General features: G+C 41.8%; 1 protein-coding gene across 1 annotated transcript in view; it reads left to right on the top strand.

Moving 5' to 3' along the window:
- Window positions 1–22,337, top strand: part of LOC311287890 (Fc receptor-like protein 5) — a 291,105-nt gene that overhangs the window by 6,844 nt on the left and 261,924 nt on the right. The window contains exons 2-3 of the mRNA XM_084405005.1: window positions 14,931–14,966; window positions 22,028–22,288. Coding sequence (XP_084261131.1) covers window positions 14,936–14,966; window positions 22,028–22,288 — 292 coding nt within the window. The 5' untranslated portion in view covers window positions 14,931–14,935. The remainder of the gene's footprint in view (window positions 1–14,930; window positions 14,967–22,027; window positions 22,289–22,337) is intronic.

Below are 22,337 nucleotides of genomic sequence, written 5' to 3'. Positions count from 1 at the left end.
TGGTCTTTTAACCTGGACCATGTGCTTTTCTTTCTTGGACCATCTGGTACAGATGTCTTCCGGGTCTTTCCCATGTACAGTGGATGCCATGAGCACTGGTTTGTTGTCGAACCATTTTGTGATGGCCAGCTCAGGACTCTTTCTGGCCACTGACACTGATGTTCCTCTCCCCTCTTTTTTCAACTGTTTGTCTTCTGGCAGCTGGCACAGCTTTGGGACATGGTTCTGCATTATAGTTCCAGTTGCAGGAAGGCCCTTTGCCAGCAATGCATCCAAAAGATCTATGGTTGTGAAGTACCTGTCGAAGAATATGTGGCTTCTTGTTGGAACAGATTCAACCATGCGTAGAACTGCTGCAGCTCCAACTCCTAACCTTTGGATTGTAAAGGTATTCTTCCCTTGGTAGACTTCAAAATCAAGCATCAGACCATTTGGGGATGCGAGGACAAAGACCTTTAGGCCAGTAGGGTTTGGCTTGCCGGGAACAAATTGCCTGACTGGACAACGGCCTGTGAATGGGATGATTTGCTCATCATCAATGCAGACCCTTTCTGGCTTTGCAAGGCTGAGATAGCCTTGCCGCACACGATCGAGTATTGGCCTAACTTTCCAAAGAATATCTGCCTTCTTTGTTTCTTCTGTTACAGCCAGGTCATTGACAATCTTGAGGGAGTTTCTTATCCTGAATAATCTATCCCTAGTCATTTTGTAAAGAATTCTTTCTGCTTCAGTTCTGTTTCCTATAACAATGTGGAGTCATTATTTACATGAAGATAGTCCTGATGTCCACTATAATTGACATTCATAAAATGGCTAATTTTTCAAAAGATACATAATGTAGTTGCTATCAGAACTAAATATATGATTCCTAACACCTTAATGAACAAGAAAATATATGATTATCATAGTAACAAAACCATAGACAAACAATATTAGACTCACCTCTTATATTTCCATAAAATGTGCTTGTTCCTATAGGAATATGCTGTCCATATTGGATTGAAAGATAGAGGGGGTTCCCAGCCTCCCAGCCAATCAAATAACATATCACTGAAAACCCCAGGATGTCCTCAGTACAGTACAGCAGGAATTAAGAGACTTGCATAAAAGATTCCAAGGAGAGGGATGAAACTACCGTGGACATAAGTCAATGGGCTGGGTCTCAGAGACTCAGAGAGTTTGAGAACAGTGACTGAACACACAATCACAATCACAATCACAATCATCACAATCATCTTCTCTATCACTTCTCATCTTCTCTATCATCTTCTCTATCTCTCTGACTCTCTTATTGAGAAATAACTTGACACTTACATTTCTCTGTCATGCGGACACATAGTTTATCAAACAAAGTAGAGCTTTTCTCATGAGCTAACTTCTCTTTTCTGAGACACATTTCAGTTACTTTTAACCAGTTCGCTTGAACTTCATATTTAGTTGTTGTATGAAGTCAGTTCACACGTGTGTCAGAATAACCACAGGTTTCCAGAATAAGTTCATGACGTCGACATATGAACATGTTCCACCAATGCTGGACAATCAGAAAGTGTCTCAGACTTTTGTTGTCCTTTTAAATATATTTATTTATTCATATTTTGCAGATATTTTATTTTAATTTTATACTAATTGTTGAGTTAAGAACTAATTTCTCAACACTCAGCAGTGTTGGGAATTAATATTAACTACCATCATTGTTAAAATGAGTAACTAGTTTACTAGTGCGAGCTAAATAATGCTACTACTGATTTCATTTCAGTTTACCGGTTCAGTTTGATTGCCATCCTCTTCACTGGCTCAGGTACAGGGGGAGAGGTGTTGTTGGTCATCATCAGCAGGCGCTGGTTCATCACTGACACTGACTGTGCTGCTGGGTCCAGCCTCGCTATCCTTGACATCAGCTGTAATACTAGAGCCGTCAGAGCCTGCTGAACTGCAACTTCCCTTTGCGCCAAATGCATAATCTGTTCATTTGAAGCATTTCACAGTAGTGATGTTACATTTGACACTGAAGCTTCAAAGCGTGTATCGAGTATACAGCTCAATTTCTCATGAAGCTCCGTGCCGGAGCGCGTATTGGTTTCAGAGAAACACGTGATCAACGAAAAACGAAGCCTCACTTTCTTTCCAGTCTCGTGAATGCTTCACTTTGCGTGTCGGAATGTTTGAACCCAGACCACTACTCTACAGGCTTTTGGAAGTTTAAGTCCATTTACTAACATTTACTATAAATTTTGACATATAAACAGCATAGAAACCATAAAATAATTAGACCACCATTTACTTGTATCAAGCAACTCTTCTGGTATTTTTATAATTAGTATTAATATAATTGTTACAATTAATTTATTGCCACACGTTAATATGTGAATTATATTATTAGTAAACTGAACATTTAGCATTGTCAGGCTTTTATTTGTGCTCAATAGATAAAACAACGACGCTGCGCACTCGGGTTTATGGCTGCTATAAATTTGACCTGCCACAAGATGGCGCTGTTTTCAACACTCTTGATGCTTCGAATCTTTTCCCGGAACAATCAGGGGAAAGCCTCAGTGCTTCATGAGGCTTCATTTGCCCATCCCTATTTCACAGCATGTACATCTAATGCTTTTATTATTATTTTTTACAGTAACTTTTCAGCTCCACCTTTTCTTCACCTTTTCATCCATTTTCTTCCCCTTTTCATCCATGGACAATTATTTGTAATTATCGGCTCAGAGAAATTCGGTGTAACGGATCAATCTCTAGGCTTGTAGGACTTGAACAGGTGCTGCACAGACCGATCGGTTTATGACATCAAAGTACCACGAGAGCAACTCAAAAGCATTATGAGCGTCTGCTCTCTATTCGCTCTCGCGGTACTTTGATATCATTCACCGATCGGTCTGTGCAGCGCCGGTTCAAAGTCGAACAAGTCTTCTCTCTCTCTGTAAATTAGAAGTGAAAGGGGGCGTTTCAAGATACGCAATGGAGTAGACCACACAAATTAACAGGGAGGGAGGGGGCAATGCAATCACATGCACACAAAACACACTCCTTGTCGGCCGAGGTCGAAAAGAGGTGAAATATTATGATTTCTGTTATTTCTTTATTTTTTATTTGTGTACCGGATGGGCCGGCTCACATTGGCCAGTGGCCCACCAGGAAAAAGTCCCAGTGCTCCAGATGGCCAGTACGCCCCTGATGTTAATATTTTCTTTTTATAACATGTGTGTGCAAGTGTTTATTCATAAAGTGTATCTTTACTGTGATATAATGCATTGTAGTGGTGTGAAAGGTGCATGATTCTATATTATTTATACATTTTTAATAGTGTCTTTCATGTTAGGGTTAGGAACATGTTATACAGGCAAAATTCAATAGGGAGCAAAAAACAAAAGAAAAAACACAAAACAAGAGAACAAGAACTATGAAGACAGGGCGTGAAGATGGCGGTGGGTGCAGACGATCTTTTCTAAGTGGAGTTAATTTTCCTGGATTTTCCCTTCTAAAATTATTTTCTATTATGATCTGACGACCAAAATTATGTTACATGAACTTTGTGTCACATTTTTGAACTCTATTAACTTTTACGCCATGTCATTCATCAAGAAGTGTTTTGACTGAACTGTGCAGAGTTGGCCTAGTCATGGCGGGGAAAGGAGAAAAGTGCGCACAAAGTGAAAAAAAAAGAGTTTTTCTTGAGTGATCTATATAATTTAATTAATGAGAGATTGGACAGAATTGAATCAAAGGTGTCTGAAAATGCTGTGCTCGTCGAAGATCAGCGGGAGAAAGTGGACTGCATTTACAATGAAGTGGGCGGCTTTCGCATTGAAATGGACACTCTCAAGCAGAAACATGATAGCCTGACAAGCCAGAACCACATCAAGATGTTGGGTCTGGGAACACACCATTGGCAGGACTCAATCTGAGGGGCGGGATAAACGGCTGTCTTTCAGATTCCCTCTGCACTCAATAGCTCTACAACCAACCAGAGCATTTTCCCAAAAGTTAAGCTAGTTGATAGATTAAACTTTTGCCTATCCGGTCGGCAAAACTCCGAACACATCTTCCTTTTTTAAGAATGACTTCAGTGCCGTTCTTTGTTCTTTTCTCAAAGAAAAGCTTAACTCCAAGTCCTCCAGAGTCGCGGTCAAAGCCGATTCGAAAGACCGCTGTTCGCCAGCAGCAGCAGCTCTTCTTTGTTTTCAAGAAGCAGGGAACCGTCACAACTCTGTCGTAATTATGCCCGCCCACCGACTCTATACACGATGTGATTGGCCTGACTAGAGTTTGTTTTTTCCAGCTCGCAAGCCAACGAAGAGTAGCTAGACGACCGTGGCTGCAAAATAAAAATGTCTGTCGCTGGGGTGCGTCTAGATTTCTAGGCTAGAAACATGAGGCTTATGAACAGAATTATAATTGCGGTGTTAGAAGAGAGGCTGTCCGATGCGGAGCGTTATGGGAGGAGGTGGAATTTACAGCTCTACGGGCTATCGGAGAACAGCAAAGAGGACGTCAAGGCCAGAGTCAAGGAGGTGTGTCGTGCGATCGTTCCAGCATTACACACGAGCACAGTTGATGTGGCTCATCGACAGGGCAGGCTCAACAGTGAGAACCAGCAAGCCAGGCCTGTGATCATTCGATTCATTTCACGATCTGAGAAAGATATTCTCTGGAGGGCAGCCAAAACCAGTGAGCACTTGAAGACTAACAAGTTAGTTACTATACTTTTGAAGGTGCTGAACAGTTAAACCAGTTCCATGGACAGTTTTTTTTCTCCTCCCTCCAATGTTTCTTTTATATATATATATATATATATATATATATATATATAAGCACATATATATATATATATATATATATATATATATATATATTTTTTTTTTTTTTTATTATTAATATTTTAATTTATTATTATTATTTTTTTTCTCTCTCTCTGAAGGGTTGTCTGGGTATTGTTCTACTTAGTAAACCAGGGTACCAGGGTAGAAAAAACATGAGCAGAAGCGGATACTGGATTTTAAACAATTATTTTTTATTAAATGATGAATTAAAGTGTGAAGTCTTAAAAATAATGGAAAAATACTATAAACAGGGTGTAATTACTAACCAAATATGAGCTGCAGTGGGATTTTATGATATATAAAGTGAGGAGTTTAGCCATTAAAAAGTCCTTTTTAGAATAATCGGATAATAGTACTTTTGTTAATGATGAATTTGGCTGCATTTGTGAGGAAGAGCTTAGTATTACAGAAATTATCGACAATATTATTTTTCAACACTTTCAGAGATGCCCTTTCCCCGTTTATTTTAGCTATGTTTAATGAATCTATAAATAATGGGATTTTACCTCCATCTCTCAGACAGGGGAAATTACCTTAATACCAAAGGCAAATAAGGATCCCTTATCTCTAGATGGGTGGAGACCCATAACTTTATTACCTATAACTCTAACACTGATGCCAAACTGTTTTCTCTTATTTTTGCTAGCAGGCTAAAATTAGGATTGGATTCCCTAATTGTTCAGTCTCAGTCTGGTTTCATGAAAGGAAGACATATATGTAATAACATTCGTCTTATTCTTGATTTTATTGATTACAGTCACCTTCTTAATGATGACAGTCTAATACTATTTATTGATTTTAATAAAAAGCGTTTGATACAGTAGAACACAAATTCATGTTTGCAACATTATAATACTTTTAAATTTGGAAATCTTTTTAGAAAGGCAATTACAACCTATTACAATTGTTAATATAGCTGCGAGCAGCGATTACGGGCCCAAGCCGGGGTTGGCGGTGCCGCAGGCTTGGGCCCTTCATCGCTGCTCGCAGCTATATATATATATATATACAGTGAGGAAAATAAGTATTTGAACACCCTGCTATTTTGCAAGTTCTCCCACTTGGAAATCATGGAGGGGTCTGAAATGGTCATCGTAGGTGCATGTCCACTGTGAGAGACATAATCAAAAAAAAAAAAATCCAGAAATCACAATATATGATTTTTTAACTATTTATTTGTATGATACAGCTGCAAATAAGTATTTGAACACCTGCCTATCAGCTAGAATTCTGACCCTCAAAGACCTGTTAGTCTGCCTTTAAAATGTCCACCTCCACTCCATTTATTATCCTAAATTAGATGCACCTGTTTGAGGTCGTTAGCTGCATAAAGACACCTGTCCACCCCATACAATCAGTAAGAATACAACTACTAACATGGCCAAGACCAAAGAGCTGTCCAAAGACACTAGAGACAAAATTGTACACCTCCACAAGGCTGGAAAGGGCTACGGGGAAATTGCCAAGCAGCTTGGTGAAAAAAGGTCCACTGTTGGAGCAATCATTAGAAAATGGAAGAAGCTAAACATGACTGTCAATCTCCCTCGGACTGGAGCTTGTGATTTATTTTTTTAGATTATGTCTCTCACAGTGGACATGCACCTACGATGACAATTTCAGACCCCTCCATGATTTCTAATTGGGAGAACTTGCAAAATAGCAGGGTGTTCAAATACTTATTTTCCTCACTGTATATAAGACAGAAAATATTACTTGTCTTACCTTATTCTGATTTTATGATACACTCAAAATATTCCACAACATTGATTAACGTTGATTAACCCTGTTGATTAACCGGTGGTAAAATATTATCACCGTCACATACCTAGTATATTTTTATATAGATACAATAGGCCTACCTGATTTTGAACACAAGAGGGCAGTATAGCACTATGAATGACATGATTTATTTATTTATTGGACTAAAAAAACATTCTGGCTGTTTTTAAACTTAAACAATTATTAAATAATAAAAAAAAAAAGAATAAAATGGGTTTAAAATGGGTTTAAACAATTCTTAATTTTTTAAAAAAAAAGAGTTCTGATATTTGTATCATTTTATATAGAAATAAATGGTGTATAATTACATTTTTGAAGATATGAGGCTTTTAGTGTTTCCTTTTTGTACATTAATTTAATCCCTCGCCATAGCAAAACCGTTTGAGATATTCAATATCCGTTCACAATTTAGCATCTTTAATGTATTTTCATCATTTTGAAAAAGTTTGGTGTGAACAAAATAAACCACTTAGCAGGAGTGGGTAAAAATGCAGAGTCTGAATTTGCAAATAAATCCACATTCAAACCAAAATATCTGACTTCCTGTTGGTCAGAGCTAATGACTGTAAATTAGAAAGTTGTCCGGCTCGATGAGACCAATATACTTACTGATTTTTGTAATTGTGGGTAAACCTAACCCCCCCACTTTTGTCAAAAAACATTTTGAAAGTGACACACTTCCTGCTACCAGTTGGTGGCGCTATAACTTTGACTCACAATAGTTACATCCATCTGATCGACCTCTTACCACCAACACACTGCTGAAGTTTCATCAAGATCAGTTAATGTATGCAGAAGTTATACCACTTCGTGTTTCTCTTTTCTCGCCATAAATGCGTTTCCTCACCACGGCCAAACCATTCGAGATATCAAAAATCCGTCAGCAATTTAGAATCTTCAATGTCTTGACTTCATGCACACCGAGTTTGGTGGCGATTTAATTCATTTTCTAGGAGGAGTGTTTCAAATTCCACAGCAAGCGTTCTCCAAACAACCCATAATAGCTGACTTCCTGTTGGTCTGGCGTGAAACTTGACAGAGGGAAAGTTGTTCGGCCCGATGAGATCTATATATATACCCGAGTTTCATATTAATTCATGCAAGCGTGTTTGATATATGGACCATGTTTTCAGACCCTGTTCAAGGGGGCGCTGTTGAGCCCCCCTGCCACGCCCGTTTCTGAAACTTTTCACATGTCTACTGGCTAATAAGTGTTATGTGCCTGTCGAATTTTATCCCATTTCAAGCATGCTAAGAGTCTCAAACGCATCCGAAAAGAATATTAAAATTTGATGCGTGGCCATGGCAACAGTATCTAAGATATCAATAATCTTTTCACAGGTCTGCATCTGCCGTGTGTCTACATTATACACATAAAGTTTAAAGCAAATTGTGTAAAAATAAGAGAGTGATTTCAAAGCATTTTGAAAGTGACAAACTTCCTGCTGCCAGTTGGTGGCGCTATAACTTTGACTCACAATAGTCACATCCATGTGATTGGCCTCTTACAACGAACACACTGCTGAAGTTTAATCAAGATCAGTTAATGTATGCAGAAGTTATAACACACTTCCTGTTTCCATTATTCGCCATAAATTCGTTTCCTCGCCACGGCCAAACCGTTCGAGATATCAAAAATCCCCTGGCAATTTTTCCTCAATGTCTTGACTTCATGCACACCGAGTTTGACGACCGGGTTAATTCCCTAGGAGGTGTGTTTCAAATTCCTGAGCATGCGTTTCCAAACAATGCATAATTGCTGACTTCCTGTTGGGCTAGTGTAAAACTTAGAGCCCGAACGTTGTTCGGCACAATGAGATCTATATGTGTACCGAGTTTCATACTAATTCATGCAAGTGTGTTTGATATATGGACCAAGTTTTCGGACCCTGTTCAAGGGGGCGCTGTCGAGCCCCCCTGCCACGCCTGGGTACCAGCTTCAGCCCGGCCCTGATGGCCACGGGTTCTGACCCGTGTGCAAAGTTTCAAGAGTTTTTGAGCATGTTAAGGGCCCCAAAAGTGCCTGAATTGTCGTAAGAAAAATAATAATAATAAATATAGCTGCGAGCAGCGATTGCGGGCCCAAGCCGGTGGCACCGCCACCCCGGTGCCTTTAGTTACCTAAAGGCACCGGGGATGGCGGTGCCACCGGCTTTGGCCCTCCATCGCTGCTCGCAGCTATATTTATATATATATATATATATATATATATATATATATATATATATATACACACACACACACACATATATATATTTTATTTTGCGATGTATATTTATATATTTTTTTTGCGATGTATTTGGATGCTAAACTATTCTTTATTATAGGCTTTGTACTTCACTCGTGTTCCAATATCGATGGAAAAAATCATCCTCTTCACGCGCGCAAAAATGTGCTTGGAAACATCACAGTGGAGCTCTGCTTACTGTGAATGGTACAGATTGTACTACTGACTATTTAAACAGAGCAGTGTAATTCGTTTATGTTAGGTTGACTATTTTTATTATTATATTGTATTAGGGCTATAATGAATGTCAAGATTGCAATTCTGGAATGTGTGTGTGACGCGGTTGCGGTTGAACAGTGGACACAAAAACATAAATAAAATGTTTTAGTTAATTCCTACATCCATAGGAATACATTGAAAATGCTCGCTCTACTCCGCACCATTATCAATGTCTGTGCGGACGTCTGTATTTTACTAGTATATAGTATACTATAGTTAGCGATTTAAAAGCCCTCAGCGGTGTCACATGTCGATTAACCGGTGGGAAAATTTTTATCACAGTCACATCCCTAATATATTTATATATAAATACAATAGGCCTACCTGAAAGAGAATTTTACTTGCCCGACCAAAGTATAGCCTGATTAGAACGTCAATAACAAAAAAATAACTTATCAATTTATTAATAAGTTATTAATAACTTAATCACTAAAACGAGAGATTATTCTAATTTCATTACATTCATTTTAAGTTGCAATCAGCAGTTAATAATAAATGTATTACTGATCAATGGTAACAAGGTTGCACTGCTGAGGCTCATGCTGCTTCTCCAGGAGAATTGTAAATAAATGAGCGCAGCACACAAAAAAGCAACCCAGTTAACAACATACTGACTATAAAAATTACAAATATGGAGTTTTTATATATTTTATAACATATGATAGAGTTAAGCAACCTCACTTGACGAGTAGGCAACTATTTCCTGAATACAATCACAATTGAAACTGTGACATTGATTTCATACAACAGGTTAATAAACAGTTACAATTAAGTCACTTACATTTTAGATGCAATATTGACTGTTTTTGTTCTGTTTCAGCAGCAAAAATAGTTAAACAAAGATCACAGCAACTTGTTTTCTCATTACTGAATGATTCAGCATTTTGAAACGAATCGCTTGACTCAAAGATTCAATGGTCAATCCATAAACATCTGTCTCAATCATGAATGACTCAGTCATTGGAATGAATCGTTTGAACGAATGAATCAATGACTCGCTCATTAAGATGGTCGCCTGGCGACACCTAATGGCGGTTTAGTGTTATGTTTAAAAGTATCATTCTTTCCAACGTGCACCATTATCAATGTCCGTGCGGACGTCCGTTTTTTTACTTTCACTTTTATATTAGCGATTTAAAAGCACCCGCTCGTGTCACACGTCGCTTAACCGATGGGAAAATATCCTCACAGTCATATACCTAATAAATTTATATTTAAATACAATAGGCCTACCTAGTAAAACGTTTTATATACTATTTTGATATCCTTTTGGACACAAGAGGGCAGTATAGCCCTATGTTTGCTTTTTTGTTGAAACAAATAGCACTAAATAGCCTGTTTTTAACTTTTTCATACTTCTTGAATTGCAAAAACAGAATAAAATAGGTTTAGTTCTAATATTTGTATAATTTTATATAAAAATAAATGGTGTATAATTAAATTTTAAGAATATATGAGATGTTTTCTGATTCCTTTTTTGACATTATTTTAATCCCTCGCCATGTCAAAACCGTTTGAGATATTCAATATCCGTTCTCAATTTAGCATATTTAATGTATTTTCATCATGTTGAAAAAGTTTGGTGTGAATAAAAAAAAAAACACTTAGCAGGAGTGGGTAAAAAGCAGAGGCTGAATTTGCAAATAAATCCACATTCAAACCAAAATATCTGACTTCCTGTTGGTCCAAGCTAATGACTGCAAATTAGAAAGTTGTCCAGCTCGATGAGACCAATATACTTACTGATTTTTGTAATTGTGGGTAAACCTAACCCCCCCACTTTTGTCAAAAACATTTTGAAAGTGACACACTTCCTGCTGCCAGTTGGTGGCGCTATAACTTTGACTCACAATAGTTACATCCATCTGATCGGCCTCTTACCACGAACACACTGCTGAAGTTTCATCAAGATCAGTTAATGTATGCTGAAGTTATACCACTTCGTGTTTCTCTTTTCTCGCAATAAATGCATTTCCTCACCACGACCAAAGCGTTCGAGATATCAAAAATCCGTCCGCAATTTAGCATCCTCAATGTCTTGACTTCATGCACACCGAGTTTGGTGGCGATTTAATTAATTCTCTAGGAGAAGTGTTTCAAATTCCACAGCAAGCGTTCTCCAAACAACCCATAATTGCCGACTTCCTGTTGGGCTGGTGTAAAACTTAGAGCACGAAAGTTGTTCGGCCCGATGTGATCTATATGTGTACCGAGTTTCATATCATTACATGCAAGTGTGTTTGATTTATGGACAAGTGTTTGGATCCCGTTCCAGGGGGCGCTGTTGAGCCCCCCTGCCACGCCCGGGTACCAGCTTCAGCCCGGCCCTGATGGCCGCAGGTTCTGACCTGTGTGCAAAGTTTCAAGAGTTTTCGAGCACGTTAAGGGCCCCAAAAGCCCCTGAAACCTTGAAACACACTGCAATCAATTGGAAATTCCCTCCCACCCCTCACACACACAGAGACAGAGAGAGAGAGAGAGAGAAAATTCTCCAAAAAATCACATTCAAACCAAAATATCTGACTTCCTGTTGCTCTCAGCTAATAAGTGTGAATTAGAAAGTTGTCCGGTTTAATGAGAACAATATACATAGCGAGTTTAGTGACTCTATGTAAAACTAAGCCCCCATTTTTGACTAAAGGTGGCGCTACTGAGCCCCTCACCACGCCCGTTTCTGAAACTTTGCACATGTCTACTGGCTAATAAATGTGATGTGTCTGTCGAGTTTCATGCAATTTCAAGTATGTTAAGAGTCTCAAAAGCATCAAAAAAGAATATTAAAGTTTGATGCGTTGCCACGGCAACAGTATCTAAGATATCAATAAACCTTTCACAGGTCTACATCTGCCGTGTGTCCACATTATTCACATAAAGTTTGAAGCAAATCGGGTTAAAATAAGAGGGTGATTTCAAAGCATTTTGAAAGTGACACACTTCCTGCTGCCAGTTGGTGGCGCTATAACTTTGACTCACAATAGTCACATCAATGTGATCAGCCTCTGAGCAAGAACACTCTGCTGAAGTTTTATCAAGATCAGTCAATGTATGCAGAAGTTATAATACACTTCCTGTGTCCCATTATTCGCCATAAATTCGTTTCCTCGCCACAGCCAAACCGTTCAAGATATCAAAAATCCCCTGGCAATTTTTCATCCTCAATGTCTTGACTTCATGCACACCGAGTTTGGTGCTGACCGGGTGAATTCCCTAAGAGAAGTGTTTCAAATTCCTAAGCATGCATTTCCAAACAACCCTAAATAGTCGACTTCCTGTTGGGCTGGCGTAAAACTTAGAGCATGAAAGTTGTGCGGCCCGATGAGATCTATATGTGTTCCGAGTTTCATATTATTACATGCAAGCGTGTTTGATTTATGGACCAAGTTTTCGGACCCCGTTCCAGGGGGCGCTGTTGAGCCTCCCTGCCACGCCCGGGTACCAGCTTCAGCCCGGCCCTGATGGCCGCGGGTTCTGACTCGTGTGCAAAGTTTCAAGAGTTTTTGAGCATGTTAAGAGCCCCAAAAATGCCTGAATAGTCGTAAGAAAAATAATAATAATAATAATAATCCTACCGAAAACAATAGGGCCTTCGCCCTTTCAGGGCTTGGGCCCTAATAAACAATAATCCTACCGAAAACAATAGGGCCTTCGCCCTTTCAGGGCTTGGGCCCTAATAATAAATAATCCTACCGAAAACAATAGGGCCTTCGCCCTTTCAGGGCTTGGGCCCTAAATATCTCTTCTCATCCATCTAAATTTGGTTGGGTTAATATGTTTCCCTCATTTGAGTGGGAACATTTTTGGGGAGTTGGTATTGTGTAACTAATAAAACCAAAGAAGTGTCATTTAAAATTGCTCACAGAATATATCCTGTGAAAGACACATTAGAGCGTTTTCATCTGGATATTGATTACAGTTGCTGTTTTTGTAATTGTGAAAGAGAGTCTATGTGAATGTCCCTGTTCATCAATCTTTTGGTATAAGATGTCTCAATTTCTAGGTGTTAAAATGAACTGCAACCTAATCTTAGATTTGTCATCTGTCTTACTTCATACAAATTAATATGGTTTTCCAAAAAAAAAAAAAAAATGTTATCGAATTGTTTTTGTTATTAGGAACATTTTATTTTCATCAAACTAAATGGAGTAACTCAAAACCCAAGTTTGCTCATTTTAAAGCAGCCTTCAAAATGTATTTAGAGTCTGTAAAGTTTAAAAAAAAATCGAAAAGCCCAAAGATTTCTATCTCTGCTAAATGAAGACAGTGTGGAGACATAGTACCCTATTGTAACGATCTGAAACGCAAGTGTCAAGCGCAAAGCGCAAGTAACTTTGTGGGCGGGTCTTGGGCGCTGTTGCTATTTTCCCGGCGGGATAAATGACTCTTGCGCCCGACGCATATCTAAAAGGGGTTGGTCTGAAGTAGCTTCATTATTCATAGGTGTGGTTTGGGCATAACGTGAAATAAACCAATCAGAGTGACATCTCACATTCCCTTTAAGAGCAGACGCGCTTTTTCCATAGCGGATTGCTATTGTAACGGCGGATTTGCCAGGCGCGCGCCAGGAGCGGTTCACAGCCAAGGAGAGCAACGCTCTCGTCACGGCCGTAAAAGAGAGAAGTTACATTGAAATGGAGAAACCCACCCAAATTAACTTCGGTTAAACAGGCGTATGATAATTTGGGTAGATCTATCGTAATAATCTATGATTTGCAAAAATGAAAACTGCTGCTTCTGTGTATATGAGAGAATCAAAGTGTATGCGCGTTGTAGCACACACTACATTGATTATGGCCAAGCATGCACCCTTAAAATAGCATATGAATAACATGCGCAACGCGCCACTGACTTTAAACTATTTTTTCCTGGTTAGTGGCGCAATTGTTTTCTAAACCTGCAAAATAGCATGAAGGAACGTTTGCACCGGAACACGCCTCCTTTTTTGCGCTGAACCGCCCAGGGAGCGCAAGTTCATTCCCTAGTTTAGCGACGTGCTTCTGTGGAGGGAAAAGCGCGCTTTGCGCGGGTGCAAAATAGGAATGATACATGTGTCGGTGTACAAAGTCAATTGCGCTGGGTGCAAGATAGGGCCCAGAGTTACAGAAATACACTGACATCACATTTATTGATGAGTAGTTTTGTTGGTTTCTCTCTTTTGTGAAAAATCACTTCTCAGAGATCGTTGATGCCAGAAATATTAGACTTTATTTTGCAACAAAGCCGAGCGTCTCCTGCAGAAAACCACTCCAGATTTTTGCTCAGCTCACACATATATACCATACATCCTTTTCAAGATGGTAACACACTCTATAGATATTTTTGGGTGTGACATACTAGAATATAATAGACATACTAGAATATAATTTTCTGCTGCATTCTTCAGGCTTCAGAAAGTCAAACCAAAGTCACACACAGAGGAAATAATAGTGTACAAATATATAGCTAAATTACTTATGTAAGTAATAAAATCTTGTACATTAGTCTATATTAATGTCATATGATGTTGTATGTTTTGAAGCTCAGTGTTCAAACTGCTTAATTGTTGTTGAGCAACAGTGAATCAAACAGTGAATCAAACAGTGAATCAAACAGTGAATCACTGAATCGACTCTCGTATCAGTTCACGAGTCCTGTGACATCAGTGTGTGTGATGATGTTAAATGCTGGAGAATAATCCATCAGTTCTCCCCTGAATGAGCATCACAACAGAAAAACACTTTCAGTTAATGTAGAATAAACTCTAGACATGTTTCAGTGTGTGATTTACATTGTGTTGAATGAATGGAAATGATTAATATCTGTGTTTCTTCTGCTTTTAGTGCTGATGTCCCTCGTTCACTCTGGACTCAGTCGAGGTACTGTGCTTTACTGCAGTACGTTTTAGTTTTTAACTAATGTGAATTGTGTTATAGTATTTTACTATATATGGTTTACTTTAACCATATTATCTTCATGTTTACATCAGGATCCCACATTTGTCTCTTTGCTGATGTTTTATGTCCATGTTTTGCATATTTCACAGAATCATCTGACTGTAGTTCCTTATGCTGCAAAACATTACAGAAATCGTCTCAGGTTACGACTGTAACCTATGTTCCCTGAGAAACAGGGAACTCGCACTGCGTCGAATGATGCTTTGGGGAACGCCTCAGGCATGACAGGTGTCTGAAATCACTATCAAATCACGGCAATCACATTGACCGCCGACTGCCCGTGAATCATTAACGTGAATGATTCACGTGCGACCTGCAAGTAAAAAAGGGCGCCTTGCAAACATGACAATCACCTTATCGTCTGAAGGGACTGTTTGGTAGGCAGGCCCCGAGGCATGGCAAGGAGACACAGTGTCTTGTTCTGTTTCTCAGGGAACATAGGTTACAGTCGTAACCTGAGACGTTCCCTTTCGAAAGGGAACTTGCACTGCGTCGAATGACGCTTTGGGGAACGATATACCCACGCCACCATGCTAAGGGGAGTGCATGCCAGGTGGCAGTGACAACTGTCAGAACCAGCAAATTCAAATGAAACGCTAGAACCACTCAGCCCTCAGGTCACACTGGGCTGTCAGTGACAGCATTCCCTACGGTCATAGCCCAAGCTATAAGCCTCGCAGGAAAACCTTCATAAACATGGTTAAATGAAAGGCCTACCTGGGCCTGCTCAGGGCCTGGAACCACAGCTTCCAATTAGAAGGGGTCCCTTCTAGGGAATGTGGCTAGGGAACCCGAAGGAACCCCAGCCAATCACTATTCAGGGGAATGTACTCACCCCGAAATGCCACCAGGAAGGCCTGACCTGGCATCAGTACATAGATACCTAGTCTGGCCACTTCCTGTCTGTCCGAAGACAGAGCCTCTGGACACTTGCCTTAGGTAAGGCATCCGACCCGAGGGACTGCGAAGCTGGCAGTAAACCACTCGGCCCGGATCTCAGAGACGGGATATCCCGGAGAGTATGACTCAGCATAGTGCTTTCCAACCCTTGTTAGCGAGGGGAGTTTCTCTACTCGATGCACGGATCTACCCAGTATTTCAAAACACTGAGGAGGCCTGTGAAGGCCTAAAGGCCCGTTCACACCAAGCACGATAACTATAAAGATAACGATAAAGATAACTATATATGCGTCCACACCAACGACGGTCATCTGCCATTTTAAATGCGCGAGACCTTTAAATTAGAATGGATTCTGATTGGCTGTCAGTGTTTTATCGTTTGACAGCTGGAAAAAAATCATTCTGAAAGTGATCCCAACGATATCGTTCCTCATATCTTTATCATTATAGTTGTGGTGTGAACTCTGTTATTCTTTAATATGGAGAACGATTTTTAGAATTATATCTTTATTGTTATCTTTATAGTTATCGTGCTTGGTGTGAACTGGCCTTAAGGGCTGATCTAACTGGGAGGCCTCACGAGAGGCCTACGACTGTCTGACCAAACTAAGGAGTCCGCATGCTCATAGTGACCCTCAATGAGGGGAGCACATGGTCCGCCAGGTAGGCAAACCAGGCTGTAGGCAGGAAAAGAGGTTCCGGGAGGGAACCAATAGCAGAGAATGAACACTTTAGTCGAGCCAGGGCGCAAGCTCGCCTTCAGCAGCTGCCTGCTAAGGCCAGCTAAACTGATAGCAAGAGGCCACTAGCTTCCTGAACCCAGCACCGCTAGGAAACCACTCACAGGGAGGCCTGGTGAGGCCTACTACCTAATAACCAAAGTCTGTGGGAGCTCACCCTCAGGGAGGCCTGGTGAGGCCTACTACCTGATAGTCACAATATCTGGGAGCTCACATTCAGGGAGGCCTGGTGAGGCCTACTACCTGATAGCCACAATATCTGGGAGCTCACATTCAGGGAGGCCGGGTGAGGCCTACTACCTGAAAGCCACAGTATCTGGGAGCTCACATTCAGGGAGGCCGGGTGAGGCCTACTACCTGATAGATACCTGAGAATCACAGCATGTGAGAGTCCGGGTGATAGTTCCAAGGCGGCCTGTTAAGGCCAGCCAGCTGGGGACTCGCCTATCAGGGAGGCCTAATTGGGCCTGCTAGCTGATAGCAAGTCAATTCTGCTACAAAGGTACACTGTTGGGAACCATACTACACCAACATATTGCTATTGGGTCCACTTTCACAGGCGGCCTAAAATGGCTAGCTACCTGGTAGCGGCTATACAGTATGTCCCAAAATGTTGTGACTCACCTCCGAGGAGGCCTGTTTAAGGCCTACTACCCATCAGTGAGTCAACTGCCCGAACCACCAAGGCCAACCACGTGAAGTAAGCTGGCCTACAGCGCCCTCTTGGGGGCTGCCCATTCAAGGAGGCCTGCTGAGGCCTACTCCCTAACGGCGCAGCCTTCGTTGGCAGATAAGCTGTTTAAACAGCGCCTACAGCATCCTGGTGCCCAATCACATTGCCCATGGCAGTGTACTTCAGCAAAAGAGCTAGTACCCTTAAAACAAGGGGAGTACAACATACGCCACTCTGCCTCAACGGAGGCCCAAGTGTCAGGGGCCTACCATCTGTACGCATGGGCGTCAGCTCATGGCAATGCTCTGGCTTCAGGGGAGCGTACTTCGACTAAAAAGAAGTGAAGGCTAGAACTTTCCGCTCGACCCGAGCCATAGTGGTGCGAGGTAGCATAATACAGAACTGAAAGTGAAGTACTCAGACCTACCCTGTATCACAGGGGAATACTCCCACCTCACCCTGAGGTTTACCAGGGAGCGGGCCTGCCAGCGGCTCTAGAGGTGACAGAAAATTGATCTGTGCCCCCATACACAAAAGAAATATATTTGAAATATATTTTCAGTATATATTTTGGAATATATGCAAATATTTGAAATTGGCCCAATAAATATATTTCACACTTAACATCATATATTTTTGTTATATTTCAGAATATATTTCAATGTATTTTTTTCTGTATGGGTCCCCAAAAGTGTCAAAATATATGTGGCATATATTCCAAATACATTGAAATATATTCTGAAATATAACACAAATATATGATGTTAAGTGTGAAATATATTTATTGGGCCAATTTCAAATATTTGCATATATTCCAAAATATATACTGAAAATAAATTTCAAATATATTTCTTTTGTGTATGGGCCCAACCTAGGGGAGTGGGGCTTGTTTGTGAGCCAAACCACCTACAACCCAACGCTCAAGCAGTAGCTCAGCGAGGTAAGTGAGCCTAAACTGGCGGCCCAGTTCTGCACGGCAGGGTCGGGCAGACAGACCTAGTCTCTTCGTGAGATTTTTTCTCGCAAGTAGGCCTAACCCTGCCAATAAAGACATATTGTGCCGGGGAGGCCTAATTATAATTAATTATTATAAACCATGCCTCTGCACCATGCTGCATTACTCTTGTCGCCCCAGAATGCAGAGAAGGGGGCGGGCCTTGGCCTAACAACTCCCATGGGAGGAGGCTGTCATACAGGGATGCTAGAAACCTACATTCACAAAGTGAAGGGTCAGAGGCAGAAATGCTTAAGCAGAAACACCTCCACTATCCATGGCACAGCCTAGGCCAGCTATAGAGGCGGCCCTGGTGAGGGCCAGCCTACAAGTATAGATCTGCCTGAGGGCTCGGAGGAGCCATAGCCCTACTAGAAAAATAGTTATTATATTTCATACAAAGAGGCTGCAGAATCGCTCAGTCCACTGAAAACCCAAACAGAGCTCAAGGGGGCGATGTACTCAGGAAAGAAGTCCAACGGACCCGTGGGCCGGACATAAGATCTATCTGAAGCTCTAGCGTCAGTCAAAACTCAAGTAAAAAATCCTATGAGAGAAAGACCACCTACTCTACCCTGAGGTGGCTAACAGCCCAAGGGCTAACACAGTTTCACAACACAAGAGAAGCCCATACAGCTGGTGCTTCTTCCCATCGTTCTAGCCACCTAAAGGGAACTTCAGGGCTCTTAATAATCCAAAATTTACCTTACCTTATGACACAATGACATGACCCCATAGCTCTATACAGGGAACGAGGTCTGTAGAGAGTATTTATTTTTTATTTATTTTTACTTATTTACTTTAGTATTTATTTTTCACAAAAATTACTCTTAAGAAGACCAGTCAGCTCACCTGCGGCGTGCGGAGTGAAGACTCGCCAGATAGTTCCTTATGAACCTGGGGTCCATCACTTTACATGCCTGAAAGAGGCACTCTCACTAACCAAGCCTAGGCGGGCCATCAGAACATTGTTCTCATCATAGGCCCCACCCCAGGCCTGATGTAATGAACGACTGGGTAGTCGGAAACAGAGGAGAGGGCAGCTTTCATGACCCTCTGAGGAGGTTATCCCTCACCGACGCTGTCGTTTGTTCTGGATAACCTCCCTCAAATCCCTCCTGTTGCGGGAGTCATGCCTCTTCTGTGCCCTGCTCCTCCGCGGAGGGGGTGCAGGAGAGGTGACGCTGGCTCGCTGGCCCTTCTACGATCCTCAGACCGAGAAGGGCCAGGTCCTCCCTCCTGCCTGGGCGTGGATCCGGATCTCAGCGGTATACAGATTTTAAACGCCGCTGAGCGCGCCTTCGCCTCCCTGAACTTCCTCACCACCACCTCTACGGAGGTGCCGAAGAGTTCAGAGGGCGAAACCGGTGAATCGAGGAGAAAGGCCTTCTCTTTGTCCCCGATGTCGGCTAGATTTAGCCACAGATGTCTCTCCGTGGCCACCATCGCTGCCATCGATCGACCGATCGAAGCAGCGGTTTGTTTGGTGGCCCGGAGAGCAAGATCTGTGGTCCGGCGCAGCTCAGCCACCGCCTCAGGGGACATTCCTGCCCCATGGTCGAGATCCCCCAGCAGCCTGGTACGCCTGCAGCACCGCCATGATGTGCAGGGCAGCACCGGCCTGACCTGCTGCCGCGTACGCTCTACCATTCAAACGAGCCGTTGTTTTCAGCGGTTTGGATGGCAGGGTTGGAGCTCTCAGTGTCGATGCCTGCTCAGACACCTGATTATCAACCTCCTCAGCCATCTCCTGTTCGTCCAGAAGAGCAGTAGCTGCAGGAATAGTAGGCGAAAAGTCTTCCTCATCGACCTGCAGCTCGCCCTCGTCAGTCGTCGGATCATCTGAGAGGTTTACAGCCCTCTCAAGATGATCGACAAGCTCCATCTGGGAGCCCCATGATGCAAGTCGCCGCTCTGCCTCGGCACGAGTGGGACCTGAACCATGAGGACCAGATGCTGAACCCTCTTCACTCGAGAAGAGAGTCAGACGAGAGCGGAGCGTTTTTAAAGAAAGACGCTCACAGTTTGCACAGAGGGCTCCCTCGAGAACCTCCCGTGCGTGCTTTTCTCCCAGGCAGAAAACGCACAGTTCATGTGTGTCAACCGGCATCAAAAACCTTGGACACGGGTCGGCACACTTCCGAAAGCAATTGGCCTTCGCTGTACGCTTCATAATTTTTTCTTTCTCACCGTATTCTTTGAAACGTTCAAACAGACAGTCCCTGAAGACGATAAGATGATTGTCATGTTTGCAAGGCGCCCTTTTATACTTGCAGGTCGCACGTTAATTATTCACGTTAATGATTCACAGGCTGTCGCCGGTCAATGTGATTGCCGTGATTTGATAGTGATTTCAGACACCTGTCACGCCTGAGGCATTCCCCCAAAGCGTCATTCGACGCAGTGCGAGTTCCCTTTCGAAAGGGAACTGCTATTTATTCAATCAATCAAACAGTCTTGCAGTTGTAAAGTAGTTCAGTCAGACATTGATTGCAAAAGATCATAATCCACTATATAAAACAGAAAATAGTTCTGCACAGTGAGTTTTATTTGCATGTTTCTGAGTTTTTACTGCAATATGAATTATTGACTGTGTGTCATTAAGACCTTGAGCACCAATGCTTAGCTTTATTCATTCAGTCTGATATGGTTGGAAGGGCTGGAAGAGAAAAGGGCTTGAGATAAGACAGATAGAAGTTAGTAAGTTCCCAGTTCAGATCTTTAAAACACTCAGACTCTAAACAGCATAATCTACTGGTCAGAACTGGCAGATCAATACAAAGGACATGCGGACTGGATAAATATATCAGTTTCATTTAGTTTTTACAAATCCATACATTTAGATGTAATCATTATAATTTATAAGCAAACTAGGTTTGTAATTTAAGTGTTTTCCTCCTGATGAAGTTTAGAGTTCATGACAGATACCCCTTTTCCACCAAGGCAGAGCTGGTGCTGGTTCGGAGCCAGAGCCTAGTTTCAAATCGGTTCTTTGTTTTTCCACCGCCAAAGCACCAGCTCCGAACCAGTAAAACTGGTTCTTAAGTAGCGCCAAATCATTGCAGGGTCTAGAACGGAGCCAAGAAAGAACCGCTTGCGTCAGAGGCTGGGGGCGGGGTTACCGTGGCCAACAAGACTGAAGAGAAACTTGTGACCGCCATTTTCAAATAGCAGCTAATCGAGCTAACAGCAGCTAAACACGATGGACTCGATCTAAATTCTAAAATATAAATCTAAGGCTAAAGTCGGCATCTTATTGTTAAAAATAAATGTTATGTACATGCCGTTACTCTCGCTTGTAATCTCCGTCTGTACTAATGGCGAGCCGCGCGAACACGTTGGATCCGCCGTGTTTGGATGCCGATGTAGGTCCGCAAAGCCATGAACATCAATAGCAAAGCAACGTGCGCCATTGTTGATGATGTGTTTGTGTTTGGCGCCGCCGCGCTAACGTTGCTGAAAAGATGAGACGTAGCTGTGACGTAAGACCTGGCTCTGCGTTGGCTCTTTTAGCCTGTGGAAAAGCAAACCGGTTCTTTGGAGGCTCGTCAGTTGAACCAACTCCGAACCGGCACTAGCTCTAGCTCCGAACCAGCACCTGGTTCTTGTTGGTGGAAAAGGGGTAAGAGATCTTGATACTGCAATGCTTTTCAATATTTACTTCTATGTTTCTCAGTGAAACCTGTAGTGACGGTGAAGCCAGATCAGCGTGTGTTCGAAGGAGAGACAGTCACTCTCACATGTGACATACAGAGAGGAGGAGATATTCAGAGATACAGCTGGTTTACAGATGATGGAGACACTGACTATACAACAACAACAACACCAGTGTTCAGGTTCACAGCTGATGTTTCTCGCAGTGGTGAATACAGTTGTAGAGGAGAGAGATCAGACTCACGCACAGGCTTCAGTGATGCTGTTACACTGACTGTATCAGGTGAGTCTTCATATTCACATCTGTTTAATGATCATTTAAATTAATATTT

Source organism: Rutilus rutilus, assembly GCF_951802725.1.
Source record: "Rutilus rutilus genome assembly, chromosome: 3".
In the NCBI taxonomy this organism is placed as follows: domain Eukaryota; kingdom Metazoa; phylum Chordata; class Actinopteri; order Cypriniformes; family Leuciscidae; genus Rutilus; species Rutilus rutilus.
The sequence above is the reverse complement of the archived record's forward strand: the minus strand, read 5'-3'. Positions and strand labels throughout refer to the sequence as shown.